Raw genomic sequence first — 20,710 nt, 5'->3', positions numbered from 1 at the left:
CTTGATTGGTTCAAGTGACGTTCTACAAATTATCCGATTGTATCCATCCGTTTTCCGAAATACAGCTGCCGCTTTTCGCTAATTGTAGTCTGTGCTGTAAAATAAGGTAAAATGGCGCTGAGTTCTCAAGGAACAAAGAAAAAAGTTTGCTACTATTATGATGGTAAGTACTGATTTGCCTATACATTGACTAATTGTACAATGTGCTTTGTTAGAGTGGTGCAAATGGTTCAATTTGTGGTCAGATTAGCCAGCTAACGTTATCTAGCTCCGTTGTGCAAACGTGCAGATTCCCTTTGTGCAAGAGCGAGGCATTTTCAAATTCTGTAAGTTAAATTGATTGTTCAGAAAATGTTCAACAATGCTACATTATCATCCAATGTGTAGTAACGTCAGGTTACTTGTCCACGTCGTCGATTAGCTTGCTACCTAGTTAGCTAGCTCGGACAAAGGGAGAACACATTGGCAGGACCCATTAGCTAGCTATGCAAGCATTGGAATCCACCAACCACTACGATAGCTAGCAACGTTAGCTACTTTAAGCTAACGTTAACCTATTTCACTTCCTGTACGTATTAAACTTGCTACCATCATAGAGTCTCTATTAAAAAAAATGCACCCAGTTCCGTTGTATTGGCCAGATTGTTTGCACGTTAGTGGCCGTCCATTTGTCTGCGGCTGTGCATATGTTGTGGTCCGAATTGTTACTATTAATCAACGCAAAAGTTTTATTGCAATGTTGCCTTTAAAGGTTTGCAATCTAACGTTAGCCAGACGAACAACAAGCTAGGATGATGCATTCATTGGATGTCTGCTGATGTTCACTATTTTCCCCTCTTCATTCAAAGGTGATGTTGGGAATTACTACTATGGCCAGGGCCACCCCATGAAGCCACACCGTATACGCATGACACACAACCTCTTGCTGAACTACGGTCTCTACAGAAAGATGGAGATATACGTATGTTGAAAACCTTAATGATTTGTAAGCGCAGCAGAAAGCCTGCAAGCTCAATAGTTCCCAATTGGAAATGTAGTGCCTGGTTTTTAATGTGTCAGTAATTGGTCTTCTCCATGTCTCTGTACAGCGACCTCACAAAGCCAATGGAGAGGAGATGACCAAGTACCACAGTGATGACTACATCAAGTTCCTGCGTTCCATTCGTCCAGACAACATGTCAGAGTACAGCAAACAGATGCAGAGATGTGAGTTTGGGGCAGAGATGTCATGTCTCAATATACCTATACGTTTTAGATGTAGCCCATGAAAAGTCACATTATTTGGGAAAGGCATCTAGCAAAGCTTTGTTGTTTTTGCTGCTGTTGTGGATTGTAATTAACACATTTTCTGCAATTCCCACACAGTTAACGTTGGAGAGGATTGCCCTGTGTTTGATGGCCTGTTTGAGTTCTGCCAGCTCTCAACAGGAGGCTCTGTTGGTAAGTTAATCTGTCATATTCACGTGTAGCGGGGTTTCTGTTAGCCGCAAGTACCGGCTTTTGGCCAACAAAATAAATGAAATGCCGATTTTTAAATAATACTGCCGGCCAAAAAATATCCCATTGCAAAATAATGCTTTTAATCATTGATGGAAATGCATATGACCATTTGCTTATCGTTCTATAGGTTAATATGCGTACTTAAGTGCAATTAAATTGGCGGGTGTATTTTTGTTAGTCATCAGGTGTCTTTATTTCTCTATCACAGGTGCACAGCATTCAGAGCCTTTCTGCTGCAGCTCCTCAGCCACTTACTGCTGGACTTAAACATGCTTTTTATAAACTCATTCATTGCGCAACAATTATAAATGCAATCGCATGTTAAGTTTGCATGATTTAAAAGGGCTATTTATTTTATTTCTCACCTGGTAATTGAAGCAGGCCTCCCATTCAAGTGCAGGCAACAGGATGTCACCCACCACTTTACAATGTGAGCTGGAGGCAGTATGCATTTTAAAAACATACTTAATTGTTTGAAACCTAAATGTTTTATTTCATATTATGAGGCATGTCTTACCTTGCTTCAAAGTAGCCAGAATCTGACCATGACAACACGGAGGCAATTATTTTCTAAACGCATCATAGATGGTGTGGGTTTCAAATCAGGGGAAGCTTCCAGTTTATTCTAGAACCCGTACCGATCTGTGTGCCTGTTATGATTTTCATATGCACATTTTCGTGGAACTCTCATTTCAATAACGAATTTTGTTTCTCAAAAGCATTGTCACGTGGTTAATCAGGAAAGTCAGAATTAAAATTTGAAAAGTATCAATTAAACTAATGCGAGATCACCAGCATCTGCCATATGGACACATTGATACACTGTGATCCATTGGTGGCTTAAGGAGCGTGTTGAACTAGTGATGCACCGATATGACATTTTCCTTGCCAAAAAACCTGATACTGATAACCAGTATTTACAATTTGAGGCCTTTTAAGCATTCTAGTATAGTTAACACACACGGGCGCAGCGGTTTAAGGCACTGCATCTCAGTGCAAGAGCTGTCACTACAGTCCCTGGTTCGAATCCAGGCAGTATCACAGCCGGCCATGATTGGGAGTCCCATAGGGCGGCACACAATTGGCCCAGCGTCGTCCGGGGTAGGCCGTCATTGTAAATAAGAATTTGTTCTTAACTGACTTGCCATGTTAAAGGTTACACATGCACCACACTGACCAAAAATATATTTTGTTGGCATTTACGTGTGTCCCCATTACCTGTAAAACATAATCAAAACCTATTTCTTTCACTTACTTGCTGTGTTGTTTCTTTCTCAACCAGGATTTCTATGGAACACAGCTTTGGTCTTTGGGTGTCAAAAAAGATAGCATTTGGCCAATCAGGACCTGACTAGGACGGCACGTCACATTTTACGCATTCCACATTTTTTACGTAGCTATTACACATTGATTACTATCACTTGTATTACATATGTCACAACGATTCATCGATACGTATGCTATGATGTTGGTATAGTTGTCTCGCGCACCTACAGTGCTGGTCATAAAAGCTAGCTAGCTCATGGACGCAAACAATCTGTTTCACTAGCTATAGTCAGCTAGCTAACTATATAGCTAGGTGTCATCTAAAATAACCCTAATTTATAAGACAGTACTTATTTGATTGATGGTGGTCTGACCCATCTATGTGAAGCTAGCCACAATAGTGGACTTTGCGGTTAGCCTTCAAAATAAAAGTATGGCCTAATTCTTTTTGTATTCATTTGCATCACTGTCAATTACACTTTTTTTTAAGGCAAACCGCTAATTCCGCTATTGTGGCTAATCCTTATTGTGGCTATTTTCACAACACATAACCTGGTCCGGTCGAGCCTCACAAGCCAGATGAACCTAGCTGGCTGCTTATAACGTTAGCTTTGGGCAACAGGGTTAAGTAGCTGGCTAGCTATTTATTTTCATGAACTGAAGTTCAATTTCAATAGGCCAACAACAATACTTATTCACAAGGATTCCTAAATCATTGCTAAGAATAATAAAAATGACTGCAGTGTCTACTGGTCATTGTTTTCAGGCTGGTTGTATTGGTGCTAGCTAGGTCAGAAGTTGAGGTCGAACAAATTATGCTTTATTACCTACGCGGTTTTGTAAACACATCGTTCGTGGCCGGTGTTTGCAGACTTTTGTACAGCTTTGACAGTGCTACTGTATCTTTTTGACACGCAAAGACCCAAGTGGCATTCCATAGTATGTACAGTGGGGAGAACAAGTATTTGATACACTGCCGATTTTGCAGGTTTTCCTACTTACAAAGCATGTAGAGGTCTGTAATTTTTACCATAGGTACACTTCAACTGTGAGAGACGGAATCTAAAACAAAAATCCAGAAAATCACATTGTATGATTTTTAAGTAATTAATTTGCATTTTATTGAATGACATAAGTATTTGATCACCTACCAACCAGTAAGAATTCCGGCTCTCACAGACCTGTTAGTTTCTTTAAGAAGCCCTCCTGTTCTCCACTCATTACCTGTATTAACTGCACCTGTTTGAACTCGTTACCTGTATAAAAGACCTGTCCACACACTCAATCAAACAGACTCCAACCTCTCCACAATGGCCAAGACCAGAGAGCTGTGTAAGTACATCAGGGATAAAATTGTAGACCTGCCAAAGGCTGGGATGGGCTACAGGACAATAGGCAAGCAGCTTGGTGAGAAGGCAACAACTGTTGGTGCAATTATTAGAAAATGGAAGAAGTTCAAGATGACGGTCAATCACCCTCGGTCTGGGGCTCCATGCAAGATCTCACCTCTTGGGGCATCAATGATCATGAGGGATCAGCCCAGAACTTCACGGCAGGACCTGGTCAATGACCCGAAGAGAGCTGGGACCACAGTCTCAAAGAAAACCATTAGTAACACACTACGCCGTCATGGATTAAAATTCTGCAGCGCACGCAAGGTCCCTCATTCTTTGGTGATGCTTTTCTGCAAAGGGGACAGGACGACTGCACCCTATTGAGGGGAGGATGGATGGGGCCATGTATCGCGAGATCTTGGCCAACACCTCCTTCCCTCAGTAAGAGCACTGAAGATGGGTGGTGGCTGGGTCTTCCAGCATGACAACGACCCGAAACACACAGCCAGGGCAACTAAGGAGTGGCTCCGTAAGAAGCATCTCAAGGTCCTGGAGTGGCCTAGCCAGTCTCCAGACCTGAACCCAATAGAATATCTTTGGCGGGAACTGAAAGTCCGTATTGCCCAGCGACAGCCCCGAAACCTGAAGGATCTGGAGAAGGTCTGTATGGAGAAATCCCTGCTCCAGTGTGTAAACCTGGTCAAGAACTACAGGAAACGTATGATCTCTGTAATTGCAAACAAATGTTTCTGTACAAAATGTTTTTAGCAAATATCGGCCAATTCCTCTATGTTCACCGATATATCGTGCATCCCTACGTTGAACTCCTAGCCTATAGGCCATTGAGGCGGTAGGCCTGTAACTTCCATTGCTCTTTCACCCTGAGGCTTAGTGATTATTGAGGGGGGGGTGTTGGATAGATTTTAAGTAATCTACTGTGAGGAACATTTAAAGAAAAAATAAACGTCCTCTCACTGTGAACTGCGTTTATTTTCAGCAAATTGAACGTGTAAATACTTGTATGAACATAAGATTCAACAACTGAGACACAAACTGAACAAGTTCCACAGACATGTGACTTACAGAAGTGGAATAATGTGTCCCTGAACAGAGGGGGGGGGTCAAAAGTAAGTCAGCATCTGGTGTGGCCATCAGCTGCATTAAGTACTGCAGTGCATCTCTTCTTCATGGACTGCACCAGATTTGGCCGTTCTTGCTGTGGGATATTACCCTACTTTTCCACCAAGACACCTGCAAGTTCCCAGACATTTCTGGGGGGAATGGCCCTAGCCCTCACCCTCCAATCCAACAGGTCCCAGATCCGGGCTCTTCGCTGGCCATGGCAGAACACTGACATTCCTGTCTTGCAGGAAATCACGCACAGAACGAGCATTATGGCTGGTGGCATTGTCATGCTGGAGGGTCATGTCAGGATGAGCCTGCAGGAAGGGTACCACATGAGGCAGGAGGATGTCTTCCCTGTAACGCACAGCGTTTGATTGCCTGCAATGACAACAAGATCAGTCTGATGGTGCTGTGACACACTGCCCCAGACCATGACGGACCCTCAACCTCCATATCGATCCCGCTCCACAGTACGGTGTAACACTTATTCTTTAGATGATAAACGTGAATCTGACCATCACCCCTGGTGAGACAAAACCACGACTCGTCAGTGAAGAACACTTTTTGCCAGTCCTGACTGGTCCAGCGACGGTGGGTTTGCCTTACAACAGGCCTACAAGCTTTAAGTCCAGCCTCTCTCAGCCTATTGCGGACAGTCTGAGCACTGATGGAGGGATTGTGCATTCCTGGTGTAACTTGGGCAGGTGTTGCCATCGTGTACCTGTCCCGCAGGTGTGATGTACCAATCCTGTGCAGGTGTTAAACGTGGTCTGCCACTGCGTGGATGATCAGCTATCTGTCCTGTCTCCCTGTAACGCTGTCTTAGGCGTCTCACAGTACAGACATTGCAATTTATTCCCCTGGCCACATCTGCAGTCCTCATTTTTCCTTGCAGCATGCCTATGGTATGTTCACGTAGATGAGCGGGGACCCTGGGCATCTTTCTTTTGGTGTTTTTCAGATTCAGTAGAAAGGCCTCTTTAGTGTCCTAAGTAATCACATCTGCGACCTTAATTACCGTCTGTAAGCTGTTGGTGTCTTATTGACAGTTCCTCAAATGCATGTTCATTAATTGTTTATGGTTCATTGAACAAGCATGGTAAACAGTGTTTAAGCCCTTTACAGTGAAGTTTATTTGTATTTTTACTAATTATCTTTGAAAGACAGGGTTCTGAAAAAGGGATTTTTTATTTTTTATTTTTTACAAATGTGTGTGTATACACACACACTGTGAGGAAGAAAATGACTTAGAAGCTTCACTTATTAGTGGTGGATGTAGTAGTGAGTTAAAATGGACATCCCCAAATGGGCACTTTCCTACATTTCTGTGCAGCAGGCCAGGTACTTCTATGCGTACTCAACATTATCAAGACAGAAACCAGACACATACTCACTGCGCACATGGAGCACTCTAAACAAAAGACAATGAAAACATTGACTAGTCTTGTATAGATGATGGTTATGAAATGAACCAAAACTTGTTTCTCACTAGTTTTAATACAATGCAGTAACATAAATTAATGTCTCAACTTACTCAAAGTTCTAGTCATTAGCAACCCATCCTAGCTGACGCATCTTTAGATTCACCCTCTTTCTAATTTTACGTATGGAGCTGCTCTCAGGTGAGGTGTTTTCCTGCCAATTGTATTTTGGCAAATGATTCAAAATGACATTTTTCTTGGCTGCTTCATTACAGGAGTTGCATGTTCTGTTAAGATGAATTACCATAATCTAATATGATTTGTCATTTTGAGCGCTGTGAGTGGACACCCTAATTGGTTACATATGGGTCTGATTTAAATTTCTCAAATGGCCATTTATTTATTTTCAGGACACATTTTCCCAGTGGAAACCCTGATGTCTAGGCTACCCTGTTGGATGACACATTTTGCCTGGATAGTCGGAAAATTTTTCTGGCTTACTTGTCCTCTTCCTGTAATTGACAAAACACAGAATATAGCTGTAGTTTCATGTGCTCTGATTCTCCGATTGGCTTCTCTTCCCTGTGTTTTTAGCTGGAGCTGTGAAGCTAAACAAACAGCAGACAGACATTGCCATTAACTGGGCCGGAGGCCTCCATCACGCCAAGAAGTCTGAGGCGTCAGGTTTCTGCTATGTGAATGACATTGTGCTCGCCATTCTGGAGTTACTGAAGTGAGTCAAACAGGCCCACAGAACTTAATCAAGTTTACGTAGGAAATATTGTAGCCTACTGAATTAAATAGTAACTTCACTTTGGGACCCCATAGGTACACCACATTTAGAAGTATCATTCATTCTGTTGATGCTGAATCTTCTCTTCCCCCAGATACCACCAGAGAGTCCTGTACATAGACATTGATATCCACCATGGAGATGGAGTGGAGGAGGCGTTTTACACCACAGACAGGGTCATGACCGTGTCCTTCCACAAGTATGGAGAGTACTTCCCCGGCACCGGAGACCTGAGGGTGAGTTTGATATTTGATTTTTTATTTGGATTTCTTTTAGTCCCCATTTGGACAAATCTTCCAAGAGTCCTTCAACATTAATATACAATTTTATAATACGAACACATTTTCACATATAACACACTATTAAACATGCATAATATACTAACATAATGACCCAATAAATACTCAATCTAAATTTTTTTTTTTTTATTATTATTTTTTTTTTTACTATAGTCCCACAACATTTATTTGTATTATATTTAAATGGCTTTAAAATGTTTAGATTTATATATTGAAAGGTTTCTGGTTTTCTCAGTTAATTTATTCAATTTCTTTATTGCTCTATATTGAAATGTTATTTTGCCTATTTCTCTTTCTAACGCATAGATGGTGGACAATCTATTCCTAGTATTTACGGAATGTCTGTCTCTTACCAACTGAATACCGTTGTGAATAGAACTTGGCTGTTTTTAAATGATGTATTTTATGAAATAAAATAAGCATGTTTTTTCCTATTATTTTGTCGATTTGATGACCAACCAAGAACATTGTGCATGACCGCAACAGAAGAACCATATCTCCACCTTAAAACAATCCTTGCTGCTTTGTTCTGTGCAATCTGCAGCCTCCTAACTTCACATGATGCATTTCCCCAGACCACAGAACAGTAGTTCACCTGACTCTCAATTAATGCTTGTGTTATTTGCTTAAGAATTTTTCCAGGCAAATATTTAGCTCTCCTTCTGATTATGCATGCTGTTTTAATACATTTTTTACATAGATTAGTTATTTGAGACGACCATGATAAGCAGTTGTCAAGCTGCACTCCCAATAGTTTGGTTTCTGCCACTTCAATTTGTACTCCTCCCATACTTAATTGTATCCCATGCTGTTTTGGCCTTTTTCCTAGTGGAACAGAGCAACATAACTTTGGTTCTTTTGGTGTTTAAAACAAGTTTGTTCTGGCAAACCCACTCCCTGATATTCTCCTTGTAAAGCTTGCTGTACCTGTTGAACCGATTTGTCTTTCTACATAAATTGTAGTATTATCTGCAAATATAGTAGCTTGAGTTTCAGCTAAGGCATAGGGAAGGTCGTTGGTATATATTAAATAAAGTGTCCCAAGGCAGCTGCCCTGCGGTATTCCACAGTTTAACACACATGAGGGGTAGAAAATGAACCATTGATATAGGTGGACTGTTTCCTGTCAGTTAGATATGACTGTACCCAATTCAATGCTACCTCCTTAAAACCATAATGCATTCATTTTGTCAATTATTTCATGATCCACTAAATGAAATGCTGCACTGAAGTCTAAAAATAGTACACCCACAGACTTGCCTTTATCCATAGCATTGAGCCACTGGTCAGTCATTTCAACCAATGTAGTGGAATGTTTTTTGCGATAAGCATGCTGATTGGCTGTAATCGGCTCATTCTTTTCCATTTACTCCCATATTTGTCTACTCACAATACCCTCCAATATCTTACTGAGTGTAGGGAGTAGATTAATTGGTTGACTATTGGCAGGAGTAATGGGTTCTTTGCTGTCTTTCGGAATAGAACACAGTTCGCATACTTCCATACATTTGCAAACATCCCCTTTTCCAGTGACCAATTAAATATGCATCTCAGTGGAACTGCAATCTGGGGAGCAGTATAGCGAAGAAAAGAATTGTCCGTAAGACCATAACCTGTAGATTTACCATTGGGTAATGACTTCAATAGGTTTAACACATCCTACACTGACACTGTTTGCAGACTAAAAGAGCAGATCTTGTTGCTGATAATATGATCATCAATCCATTGGACAATTGCTTGTTTGGAAGAATGTGTATGTTTTACATAGTTGCTCAGTAAATACATTTTCTTAGTTAAAAAAAAAATCTGCAAAAATGATTGGCAATATCAACTGGTTTTGTTGTTATTCTCCCATCAACCTCCACACTAGATGGGCATGATGAGAGATATACCAAGTAAGCCCTTAACTGTGCTCCATACCTTTTTTTTTTTTTTTTAGAGTAATTTTTACAATCAATATAAGCATTGTTGTAAAGTGTTTTTTTTATTTCGATTCAACTGCATAATTACATCATGTAAATTAATTTCTAATTTTGACTTGGCTGCTAAGGCTTTTGCCATATTTCTTTGAGAAAAAGCCTCACCCAGTTCATCAATCCATGGAGATGGGCGAGCACCAACTATACTCTTTCTTATAGGGACATGATGGTCCATTACCTTAGTGAGCAAATCAATAAAACATTCTGTAGCGTGATTTAGTTCATCCTCTAGATAAATCAGCTCCCAGAGTACCGCAGCCAAATCATTTAGAAATAGCTCATGATTAAATGTTTTAACATTTCTCTTTACCACAATCCTAGGGGGTTTCTTTGGAACCTTGGTGTTCATGGTTATGGTCACAATATTATGGTCTGTCCAGCCCACTGGCATTGATCTGGCTTTTAAGCATTGCAATAGTATATTACAGATATTGGCAGATTGGCAGGCATTGTTTATTAAATGACATCCAAAGGTTAAGTTGAATTCCAACTTCATGGCCTGTTGCTTGTAGTTTCCTATTTGCTTTATTGGTCGACATTGGTCTCCTCCCCCCCTGTAACCGCAGGTTGTTGCTGTAAAATATGTTCTCATTCATTTTAAGGGTCAATTAACAACTGTCCACATTTGTAGTTGACTGTTATTTCTCCTCAAGGATATTGGCGCCGGGAAGGGAAAGTACTATGCTGTGAATTACCCTCTGAGAGATGGTATAGACGACGAGTCTTACGAAGCCATATTCAAACCTGTAAGTCTTCAATTTTTTTGTCTTTAATGTTTCATCTTTCCTCCCTGTAACTCAAATAGACCGATGTGTAGATAGACCCTGTTTCCATTTAGCCAACCATATCTTGTAATTTTATATCTGTGTAGATCATGGCTAAGGTGATGGAGATGTACCAGCCTAGTGCAGTGGTTCTTCAGTGTGGAGCCGACTCCCTCTCAGGAGACAGGCTTGGCTGCTTTAACCTCACCATCAAAGGCCATGCTAAGTGTGTGGAGTACATGAAGAGCTTCAACCTGCCCCTGCTGATGCTGGGTGGTGGAGGCTACACCATCCGCAACGTGGCCCGCTGCTGGACCTATGAGACAGCCGTGGCCCTGGACAGCTCCATACCCAATGGTGAGCTCTCCTGCTGCACCATTTTATTTGTGTACTTTTACTTTCTAGTGTTACAATCTCTTAGTTGTTTTTGACAGGTCAGAGGGGCATGAGTGTTTTAAGGATAGGTTCCACTAACGCAGACATGTGACTGCCCACCGTGTTGATAACACATTCGTGTTTCTCCACAGAGCTTCCATACAATGATTACTTTGAGTACTTTGGGCCGGACTTCAAACTGCACATCAGCCCCTCTAACATGACCAACCAGAACACCAACGACTACCTGGAGAAGATCAAGTGAGTCCTTGACCAGACCATTTACTGTCCTCTTTAGTCCTACTGTACATCATTAGAATTTTTCCTGTCATACTGTATTAGTCATGATGAAGTAATGTCTCTAGATTTGGTTCATAGTATAGATAATATAGATATAAGCTACACTACATGGCCAATCTCGACAAACCATTTCTTTGTAGACCTCGCTTTGTGCACAGGGGCATTGTCGTGCTGAAACAGGAAAGGGCCTTCCTCAAACTTGCCACAAAGTTGGAAGCAAAGAATCGTCTAGAATGTCATTGTATGCTTTAGTGTTAAGATTTGCCTTCACTGGAACTAAGGGGCCTAGCCCAAACCATGAAAAACTGTCCCAGACCATTATTCCTCCTCCACCAAACTTTACAGTTGGCACTATGAATTGGGGCAGGTAGTGTTCTCCTGGCATCTGCCAAACCCAGATTCGTCCTTCGGATTGCCAGATGAAGTGGGATTCATCACTCCAGAGTCCAATGGCAGTGAGCTTTACACCACTCCAGACGACGCTTGGCATTGTGCATGGTGATCTTAAGCTTGTGTGCAGCTGCTCGGCCATGGAAACCCATTTCATGAAGCTCGCGACGAACTGTTCTTGTGCTGATGCTTCCAGAGGCAGTTTGGACCTCGGTAGTGAGTGTTGCATTTGAGGACAGATTTTTACACGCTTCTGGGCTGTGGTCTGGTTCTGTGAGCTTGTGTGGCCTACCACTTCGACTGAGCCGTTGTTGTTCCAAGGCATTTCCACTTCACAATAACGACACTTGCAGTTGCCCGGGGCAGCACTAGCAGGGCAGAAATTTAACAAAATGACTTGTTGGGGACGTGGCATCCTATGATGGTGCCACGTTGAATGTCACTGAGCTCTTCAGGAAGGCCATTCTACTGTCAATGTTTGTCTATGAAGATTGCATGGCTGTGTTCTTGATTTTATACACCTGTCAGCAACGGGTGTGGCTGAAATAGCCGAATCCACTAATTTGAAGAGATGTCCACATACTTTTGGTCGTGTAGTTATTTATGTTAATCAGGTAATTTCACTTAACAAAGGTCATATTACTGCACATATGTTATACATGTGATCCTTGATGTGTCATATGAGTGTATTTTTGGCACTATTATAATTGTGTTGATGTCAGTTTAGTTTAATGTCACCTGTATGTGTGTCCCTTCAGGCAGCGTCTGTTTGAGAACCTGCGCATGCTGCCCCATGCCCCGGGTGTTCAGATGCAGGCCATCCCAGAAGACGCTGTGCAGGAGGACAGTGGAGACGAGGAGGAGGAAGACCCTAACAAACGCATCTCCAGTAAGTTATTTGTATTGGGATATGATTCATAGCTAACACATCTTGAGTAAGTACTTTGCCCAGTTTGCAAATACACCAAACAAAAATGTAAACGCAAGTAACAATTTCAAAGATTTTACTGAGTTGCAGTTGAAAGAAGGAAATCCGTCAATTGAAATAAATGCATTAGGCTCTAATTTATGGATTTCACATGACTGGGAATATGGATTTGCATCTGGTCACAGATCCTGTTTTTTAAAAGGTAGAGGCGTGGATCAGAGAACCAGTCAGTATCTGGTGTGCACTTTCTTCTATGGTTAGATGTGCAATATAAGATTCCACAAATGTGCAATATAGTTATTTGTCATGTATCATTCTGGTGCTAACCTGCCAAAGGTGTTATTTTCTTTTTAAAACCAATATGATTGAGTTATCACCAAGCATGGTTGTCATGTGCAAAGGGTTGTTTTCCCAACACTCTGCATTAGCTATAATTTAATTGCACTATAGACAGGTTAAGCAAAGCTTCTATTTAATTGAGATATTTCAAGTGTCTTTTTCAAGCATTTCTAAATCAAGCCTGTGTTTTATGAACTGATTCTGGAGTTTCAGGGATGTGAATGCGGTGTGAAAAATCTCCTTCACATAGAGTTGATCAGGCTGTTGATTGTGGCCTATGGAATGTTGTCCCATGCCTCTTTAACCTCTCTTGGGTATGTGGGATGTAACTGTCCCACCTGCGGGACACACTATTCAACAGCCAGTGAAATAGCAGGGCGCCAAATTCAAAACAACAAAAATTTCATTCAAATTTCTCAAACACAACTATTATATCCCATTTTAAAGATAAGATTCTCGTTAATCCAACAACATTGTCCGATTTCAAAAAGGCTTTACGGGAAAGCATAGCATTAGATTATGTTAGGACATCACCTTGACAAGAAAAACCACACAGCCATTTTCCAAGCAAGGAGAGGCGTCACAAAAAACAGAAATACAGCTAAAATGAATCACTAACCTTTGATCTTCATCAGATGGCACTCATAGGACTTCATGTTACACAACACATGTATGTTTTGCTCGATAAAGTTCATATTTATATCCAAAATCCCCATTTTACATTGGAGTGTAATGTTCAGAAATGTTTTGCCTCCCAAAACTTCCGGTGAATGAGCACATCAATTTACAGAAATACTCATCATAAACGTTGATAAAATATGAAACTGTTATTCAAAGAATTATAGATACACCTCTCCTTAATGCAACCGCTGTGTCTGATTTTTTTTTAAAACTTTACAGTGAAAGCACACTTTGCAATAATCTGAGTAAAGCGTTCAGACACGAAACCAAACCCGCCATTTTGTGGAGTCAATAAAACTCAGAAATAATATTATAAATATTTACTTTGATGATCATCAGAATGCACTCCCAGGAATCCCAGGTCCACAAATGTTAGTTTTGTTCGATAAAGTCCATCATTTATGTCCAAATACCTCATCTTTGTTGGCGCGTTCAGTCCACTACTCCAAATGCAGGAAGCGTGCAAAAATGTCACGATGAAAAGTCAAAGTTCTATTTACGTTTGTAGAAATATGTCAAATGATGTATAGCATCAATCTTTAGGATGTTTTTAACATAAATCTTCAGTAATATTCCAACCGGACAATTCCAATGTCTTCAGAAAAGGAACACAGCTCACACTCACGTGAGCACGCACCTCTGAGCTCGTGTCATTTCCTCACTCATCTGACTCCAGGCCCCCTCGTTCGCTCAATATTCACAGTAAAAGCCTGAAACAATGTTCTAGACTGTTGACATCTAGTGGAAGCCTTAGGAACTGCAAAATGAACCCTAAGTCACTGTAAAGGCAATCACTTGAAAAAACTACAACCCTCAGATTTCCCACTTCCTGGTTGAATTTTTCTCAGGTTTTTGCCTGCCATATGAGTTCTGTTATACTCAGACATCATTCAAACTGTTTTAGAAACTTCAGATTTTTCTATCCAAATCTACATGCAGACATCGGCAAACCGCTCGCCCACATGACACCATACCGCTCACCCACACGTCTGGTGATGAAGCCAGATGGTGGGGGGGGGGGTCCTGGGCTGACATGGTTACATATGGTGAGGCCAGTTGGACGTACTACCAAATTCTCTAAAACGACGTTAGAGGCGGCTTAGTAGATAAATTAACATTCCATTCTCTGGCAGTCTTGTGGACATTCCTGCCAATTGCATGCCAATTGCATGCACCCTCAACTTGACATCTGTGTCATTGTTGACTCAATTGCTCGTTTTAGTGGGGCCTTGTCCCCAGCACAAGGTGCACCTGTGTGAGGTTCATGCTGTTTAATCAGCTTGACATGCCACGTGTCAGGTGGAGGCATTATCTTGGCAAAGGAGAAATGCTCACTAACAGGGAAGGGAGAAATGCATTTGTGCACAAATCTATGAGAAATACACTTTTTGTGCGTATCGAAAATGTGATTATTTTATTTCATCATGAAACATGGGACCAACACATTCCATGTTATGTTTATATTTTTTGGTGAGTATCATATGTAATCTGCCCGGCGTATGCAGGTGGTGTGAGTTAATGTCACACACACGGAGATGCTTATACTCCTGTCTTGTGCTCTTGTTCAGTCCGTGCCCACGATAAGAGGATAGCATGTGACGAGGAGTTCTCTGACTCTGAGGACGAGGCTGAGGGTCAAGGGGGCGGACGCAGAAATGCAGCCAGCTTCAAGAAGGCCAAGAGAACCAAGACTGAGGAAGACAAAGAGGGTGAGGAGAAGAAAGCAGGTGATGAAAAGAAAGCTGATGAGAAGAAAGGTATCACAATCATTACTTCGTTCTATATCAGACATACCACGTCCCATTGAACGTGTGAGGATGATTATTTGTTGCGTCTTTGTTATTATAGACGTAAAAGAAGAAAAGGTGCCAGATGAGGAGAAAATGGACACCTCCACAAAGGGGTGAGAAAACATTTTAAACTTGTCATATCAGATAGTCATCATTAAATAAGTTTGTAAAAAGTCTAAAGTCATTTTCCCTGTTTATCCAACAGGCCAAAAGAGGAGACCAAGACACCGTGAGGAGCTCCTAGCTCTCTTTAAAGCGATCGTACCGGTTCTGTTTTTCAGAGCAGTTACCTTTACTGGCTGCTACAAAGAATATCCCTGAAGGACTATACATTTTAATGACAGATCCTGCTCCTTCAAGTTGGAATGGGCTAAATGTCTTTTCTAGAACATATAAATGTTTCTGGTCAAGGACTGAAATTCAAATGGAGTGATTTTATTTGTAAGTACTGTTTTCTGTATGCTTAGGCCCATTTTGTTTAGAATCTTTTTATCCTATGAAAACAGCTTCTCCTTACTCAAAAATGTCTGTAGTCTATATTAAAGGCCTAGCGTGAAGTATTATGCTTTTTATATCTTTTGGATTTAATTTATTTAATCCACTCGTGTATTTAGTCCCACTGTCATGTGCCTTCGGAAATGTAGTTGAAACATGACAATTAGGTCCCCTTCTCGAAGATGTATTAATTCTGTATTACCCAGATTAACAATATAGAATACTGCTCCTACAGTGTGTGATAAAACAAAACAATTGTGAAGGACTTCCATCCATGTATTGTAGTTTGGTATTTTCAGAGGTTATTGTTTTGTACCAATGACTGTTTAGGACCCATATCATCCCTGCATTTCAATGAAAACAGCGTTCCTAGGTTTTTCACTTGGAACGGGATGTTCAAAGGTATTTTGGTAATGCCACAACACTTTAGTTAAGTTAGCTAGGCAAAAATTGACACATTCAGTGTTGTGTGGATACGTGATTTTATTCTGCAAAAATGAAATGGACTCTTTCCCCCCCGCGGCTTGCGAACTTCATACAAATATTAAGGACCACACGATCTTTGACTACTTTTAGAAACCAATAAAAACAATGCTATGAAAATGTACTAGTCTTATTCATCTACAGACATGTACTTTAATGTCATATTGTTCATTCAAAATCTTCAGGTGCAGTTTGCTAGTTATCAGCATGGCTGTTGCTCATTTTACATGGCAGAGTTAACATACTCTATATGGACAGTGCTATTGGAAAGTAATTCAGGCCTGTTCACTTTTTGATACATTAAAGCCTTATTCTAAAATAAATTAAATGGTTTTCCTCAAACACAATACCGCATAATGACATAACTGATTTTCAGAATTTCATTTACATAAGTATTCAGACCCTTTGCTATGAGACTTGAAATTGAGCTCAGGTGCGTCCTTGTTTCCATTGATCATCCTTGAGATGTTTCTACAACTTGATTGGAGTCCACCTGTGGTAAATTCAATTGATTGGACATGATTTGGAAAGGCACACACCTGTCTATTGTGGATTGTGTCGAGGCACAGATCTGGGGGAAGGGTACCAAAAAATGTCTGCAGCATTTAACCTCTCTGGGCTAGGCGGGGCGAAATCGTCCCACCTACGCAACAGCCAGTGTAATCCCGTGGCGCGATTTTCAAATACCTTAGAAATGCTATTACTTCAATTTCTCAAACATATGACTATTTTACACCATTTTAAAGACAAGACTCTCGTTAATCTAACCACACTGTCCGATTTCAAAAAGGCTTTACAACGAAAGCAAAACATTAGATTGTCAGCAGAGTACCCAGCCAGAAATAATCAGACGCCCATTTTTCAAGCTAGCATATGTCACAAAAACCCAGAAGACAGCTAAATGCAGCACTAACCTTTGATCTTCATCAGATGACACACCTAGGACATTATGTTATACAATACATGCATGTTTTGTTCAATCAAGTTCATGTTTATATCAAAAACCATCTTTTTACATTAGCATGTGACGTTCAGAACTAGCATACCCCCCGCAAACCTCTGAATTTACTAAATTACTCAAGATAAACATTCAAAAAACATAAATTATTTTAATAATTATAGATACAGAACTCCTTTGTGCAATCGAGGTGTCCGATTTTAAAATAGCTTTTCGGTGAAAGCACATTTTGCAATATTCTGAGTACATAGCCCAGCCATCACGGCTAGCTATTTAGACACCCACCAAGTTTAGCCCTGACCAAACTCAGATTTACTATTACAAAAGTTTGATTACCTTTGGTGTTCTTCGTCAGAATGCACTCCCAGGACTGCTACTTCAATAACAAATGTTGGTTTGGTCCAAGATAATCCGTCGTTATATCCAAATAGCGGCGTTTTGTTAGTGCGTTCAAGACACTATCCGAAGTGTAAATAAGGGTCACGAGCATGGCGCAATTCGTGACAAAAGAATTCTAAATATTCCATTACCGTACTTCGAAGCATGTCAACCGCTGTTTAAAATCCATTTTTATGCAATTTTTCTCGTAAAAAAGCGATAATATTCCGACCGGGAATCTGCGTTTAGGTAAAGAGACAAAAGAAAACAAAGCATTCTGTCGACGCGGCACACGCCTGAGTCTCACAGTACTGTAACCAGCCACTACCCAAACGCGCTACTTTTTTTCAACCAGAGCCTGCAAAGCCACGATTCAGCTTTTTGCCGCCTTCTGAGAGCCCATGGGAGCCGTAGGAAGTGTCACGTAACAGCAGAGATCCTCTGTAATGGATAGAGATAATCAAGAAGGGCAAGAAATTGTCAGACAGGCCACTTCCTGCATGGAATCTTCTCATGTTTTGGCCTGCCATATGAGTTCTGTTATACTCACAGACACCATTCAAACAGTTTTAGAAACTTTAGGGTGTTTTCTATCCAAAGCCAATAATTATATGCATATTCTAGTTACTGGGCAGGAGTAGTAACCAGATTAAATCGGGTACATTTTTTTTATCCAGCCGTGTCAATACTGCCCCCTAGCCCTAACAGGTTCCCCAAGAACAGTGGCCTCCATCATTCTTAAATGGAAAGTTGGAACCACCAAGACACCTAGAGCTGGCCAAACTGAGCAATCGGGGCAGAAGGGCCTTGGTCAGGGAGAGGAACAATAACCCGATGGTCTTTCTGACAGAGCTCTAGAGTTCCTCTGTGGAGATGGGAGAACCTTCCAGAAGGACAACCACCTCTGCAGCACTAAAGGAAGGCACTCCTCAGTAAAAGGCACATGACAGCCAGCTTGGAGTTTGGCTAAAGGACTCTCGGACCATGAGAGAAAAGGTTCTCTGGCCTGATGAAACCAAGGGTGAACTCTTTGGCCTGAATGCCAAGAGTCACATCTGGAGGAAACCAGGCACCGCTCATCACCTGGCCAATACCATCTTTACGGTGAAGCATGGTGGTGGCAGCATCATGCTGTGGGGATGTTTTTCAGGGACTGGGTGACTAGAAAGGATTGAGGGGGAAGATGAACGAAGCAAAGTAAAAGAGCCTTGATGAAAACCTGCTCAGGACCTCCGACTGGGGGCAAAGGTTCACTTTCCAACAGGACAACGACCCTAAGCACACAGTAAAGACAACACAGGAGTGACTTCGGGACAAGTCTCAATGTCCTTGAGTGGCCCAGCCAGAGCCCGGACTTGAACCCGATCGAACATCTCTGGAGAGACCTGAAAATAGCTGTGGAGCTACGTTTCCCATCAAACTGCAGAGAAGAATGGGAGAAACTCCCCAAATACAGGTGAGCCAAACTTGTAGCGCCCTACCCAAGAAGACTCGAAGCTGTAATCACTGCCAAAGGTGCTTCAACAGAACTGCGTAAAGGGTCTGAAAATGTGATATGTCAGTTTTATTTTTAAATGTGTAAAACTTTTTAACCTGTTTTTGCTTTGTCATTATGGGATATTGTGTGTAGACTGAGGGGGGGGGGATAAAAAAATAAATTATAAGGCTAATGTAACAATGTGGAAAAAGTGAAGGGGTCTGAACACTTTCCAAATGCACTGTGGACACCCCTTCAAATGAGTGGATTCGTTTATTTCAGCCACACCCGTTGCTGACAGGTGTCTAAAATCAAGAACACAGCCATGCAATCTCCATAGACAAACATTGGCAGTAGAATGGCCTTACTGAAGAGCTCTGACTTTCAAAGTGGCACCGTCATAGGATGCCACCTTTCCAGCAAGTCAGTTTGTCAAATTTCTGCCCTGCTAGAGCTGTCCTGGTCAACTTAGTGCTGTTAATGTGAAGTGGAAATGTCTAGGACAGTGGTTCCAACCTTTTTTCGGTTACTCTACCACCAACTTAATTTTGCCCTGCCTGGAGTACCCCTGAAGTACTCAGTCATGTACATTTAACCAGCAGACCTATGGTGTCATGAGTCTTCTCAAGTACCCCCTGTGGATAGACCAAGTACCCCTAGGGGTCCTGGTACCCCTTGTTGGAAACCACTGGTCTAGGACCAACAACGGCTCGGCCGTGAAGTGGTAGGCCATATCAGTTAACAGAACAGGACCGCCGAGTGCTGAAACGTGTAAAAATCGTCTGTCCCGGTTGCAACACTCACTACCGAGGTCCAAACTGCCCCTGGAAGCAACGTCGGCACAAGAACTGTTCATCTGGAGCTTCATGAAATGGGTTTCCATGGCCGAGCAGTTGCACGCTAGCCTAAGATCACCATGCGCAATGCCAAGCGTTGGCTGAAGTGGCTTAATGTCAAAATACTTTTGGTCATGTAGTGTAACTTGTTTCTTCAACCTAACATTTGTGATCAATATTGGCAGATTGTTCACTTGAAAATTAATAAATGCAGTGACAAGTAGTACTACATTTCATGAGGTCAGTCTGGAAAGTATCCCTTTCAGAAAAGGGAGATTGTGTGATGACGTAACCGACAAGCCACAGGAGGCTGCTGAGGGGAGAACAGCTCATAATAATGGCAGGAACGGATCAAATGGAATGGCATCAAACACCTCAAACCATGTATTTGATACAATTCAGCTCCAGTCATTACCACAAGACCGTTCTCCCCAATTAAAGTGCCACCAACCTCCTGTGGTACAAACCCCACATTTCATTGAAAGCAAGTGACAACTGCTAAATAAGACAACTGACTCCAGCAAAAATTTGACAAGTTATCGGATATCCGATTAGCATTGTAGAATACACACAACTTCCTCCTTTCAACATATATAAGCCACCTTTCCTGTGGCGTTAGAGTTCAAAGTTCACAATGGGTTGCTAGCAGTCAGTGCAGGTGGTGGATTAGTCCCTATAGTTCAGGCATAGCTGGTTCAGACCCTTTCACTGGAATGTATTTATTAGTCAGATAATGTTGCAAAACGTTTTGCAACAGAAATCGTTTTACTCCAAATGCTGTTGAGTTCCATTTTGTTCT

General features: G+C 41.4%; 1 protein-coding gene across 2 annotated transcripts; it reads left to right on the top strand.

Moving 5' to 3' along the window:
* Positions 1-5: 5 nt before the first annotated feature.
* LOC106610811 (probable histone deacetylase 1-B) lies at positions 6-15,856 on the top strand. Of its 2 annotated transcripts, none has more exons than XM_045723431.1 (13): positions 6-163; positions 849-961; positions 1,089-1,206; positions 1,366-1,440; positions 7,241-7,379; positions 7,534-7,675; positions 10,371-10,463; positions 10,589-10,838; positions 11,009-11,117; positions 12,305-12,435; positions 15,063-15,203; positions 15,343-15,397; positions 15,490-15,856. In XM_045723431.1, exons 1-13 carry the CDS (start codon positions 112-114, stop codon positions 15,515-15,517), a joined length of 1,446 nt encoding a protein of 481 aa, XP_045579387.1. In that variant the 5' UTR covers positions 6-111; the 3' UTR covers positions 15,518-15,856. The 2 variants fall into 2 exon arrangements, with proteins under 2 accessions (XP_045579387.1, XP_014065888.1); XM_014210413.2 differs by having other exon boundaries at positions 15,063-15,251.
* The last annotated feature ends 4,854 nt before the right edge of the window (positions 15,857-20,710 follow it).

Source organism: Salmo salar, chromosome ssa09 (genome assembly GCF_905237065.1).
Source record: "Salmo salar chromosome ssa09, Ssal_v3.1, whole genome shotgun sequence".
NCBI classification, from domain to species: domain Eukaryota; kingdom Metazoa; phylum Chordata; class Actinopteri; order Salmoniformes; family Salmonidae; genus Salmo; species Salmo salar.
Note: the sequence above shows the minus strand (reverse complement) of the source record. Positions and strands in the feature narration are given on the sequence as shown.

What these genes read in the sequence shown, in the direction of transcription:
- LOC106610811 (XM_014210413.2), top strand. Translation starts at nt 112, where the DNA reads ATGGCGCTGAGTTCTCAAGGAACAAAGAAAAAAGTTTGCTACTATTAT. An exon ending in CAGCAAACAGATGCAGAGAT is followed by an intron (nt 1,207 to 1,365) that starts GTGAGTTTGGGG and finishes ATTCCCACACAG; the next exon opens with TTAACGTTGGAGAGGATTGC. An exon ending in GACTACCTGGAGAAGATCAA is followed by an intron (nt 11,118 to 12,304) that starts GTGAGTCCTTGA and finishes GTGTCCCTTCAG; the next exon opens with GCAGCGTCTGTTTGAGAACC.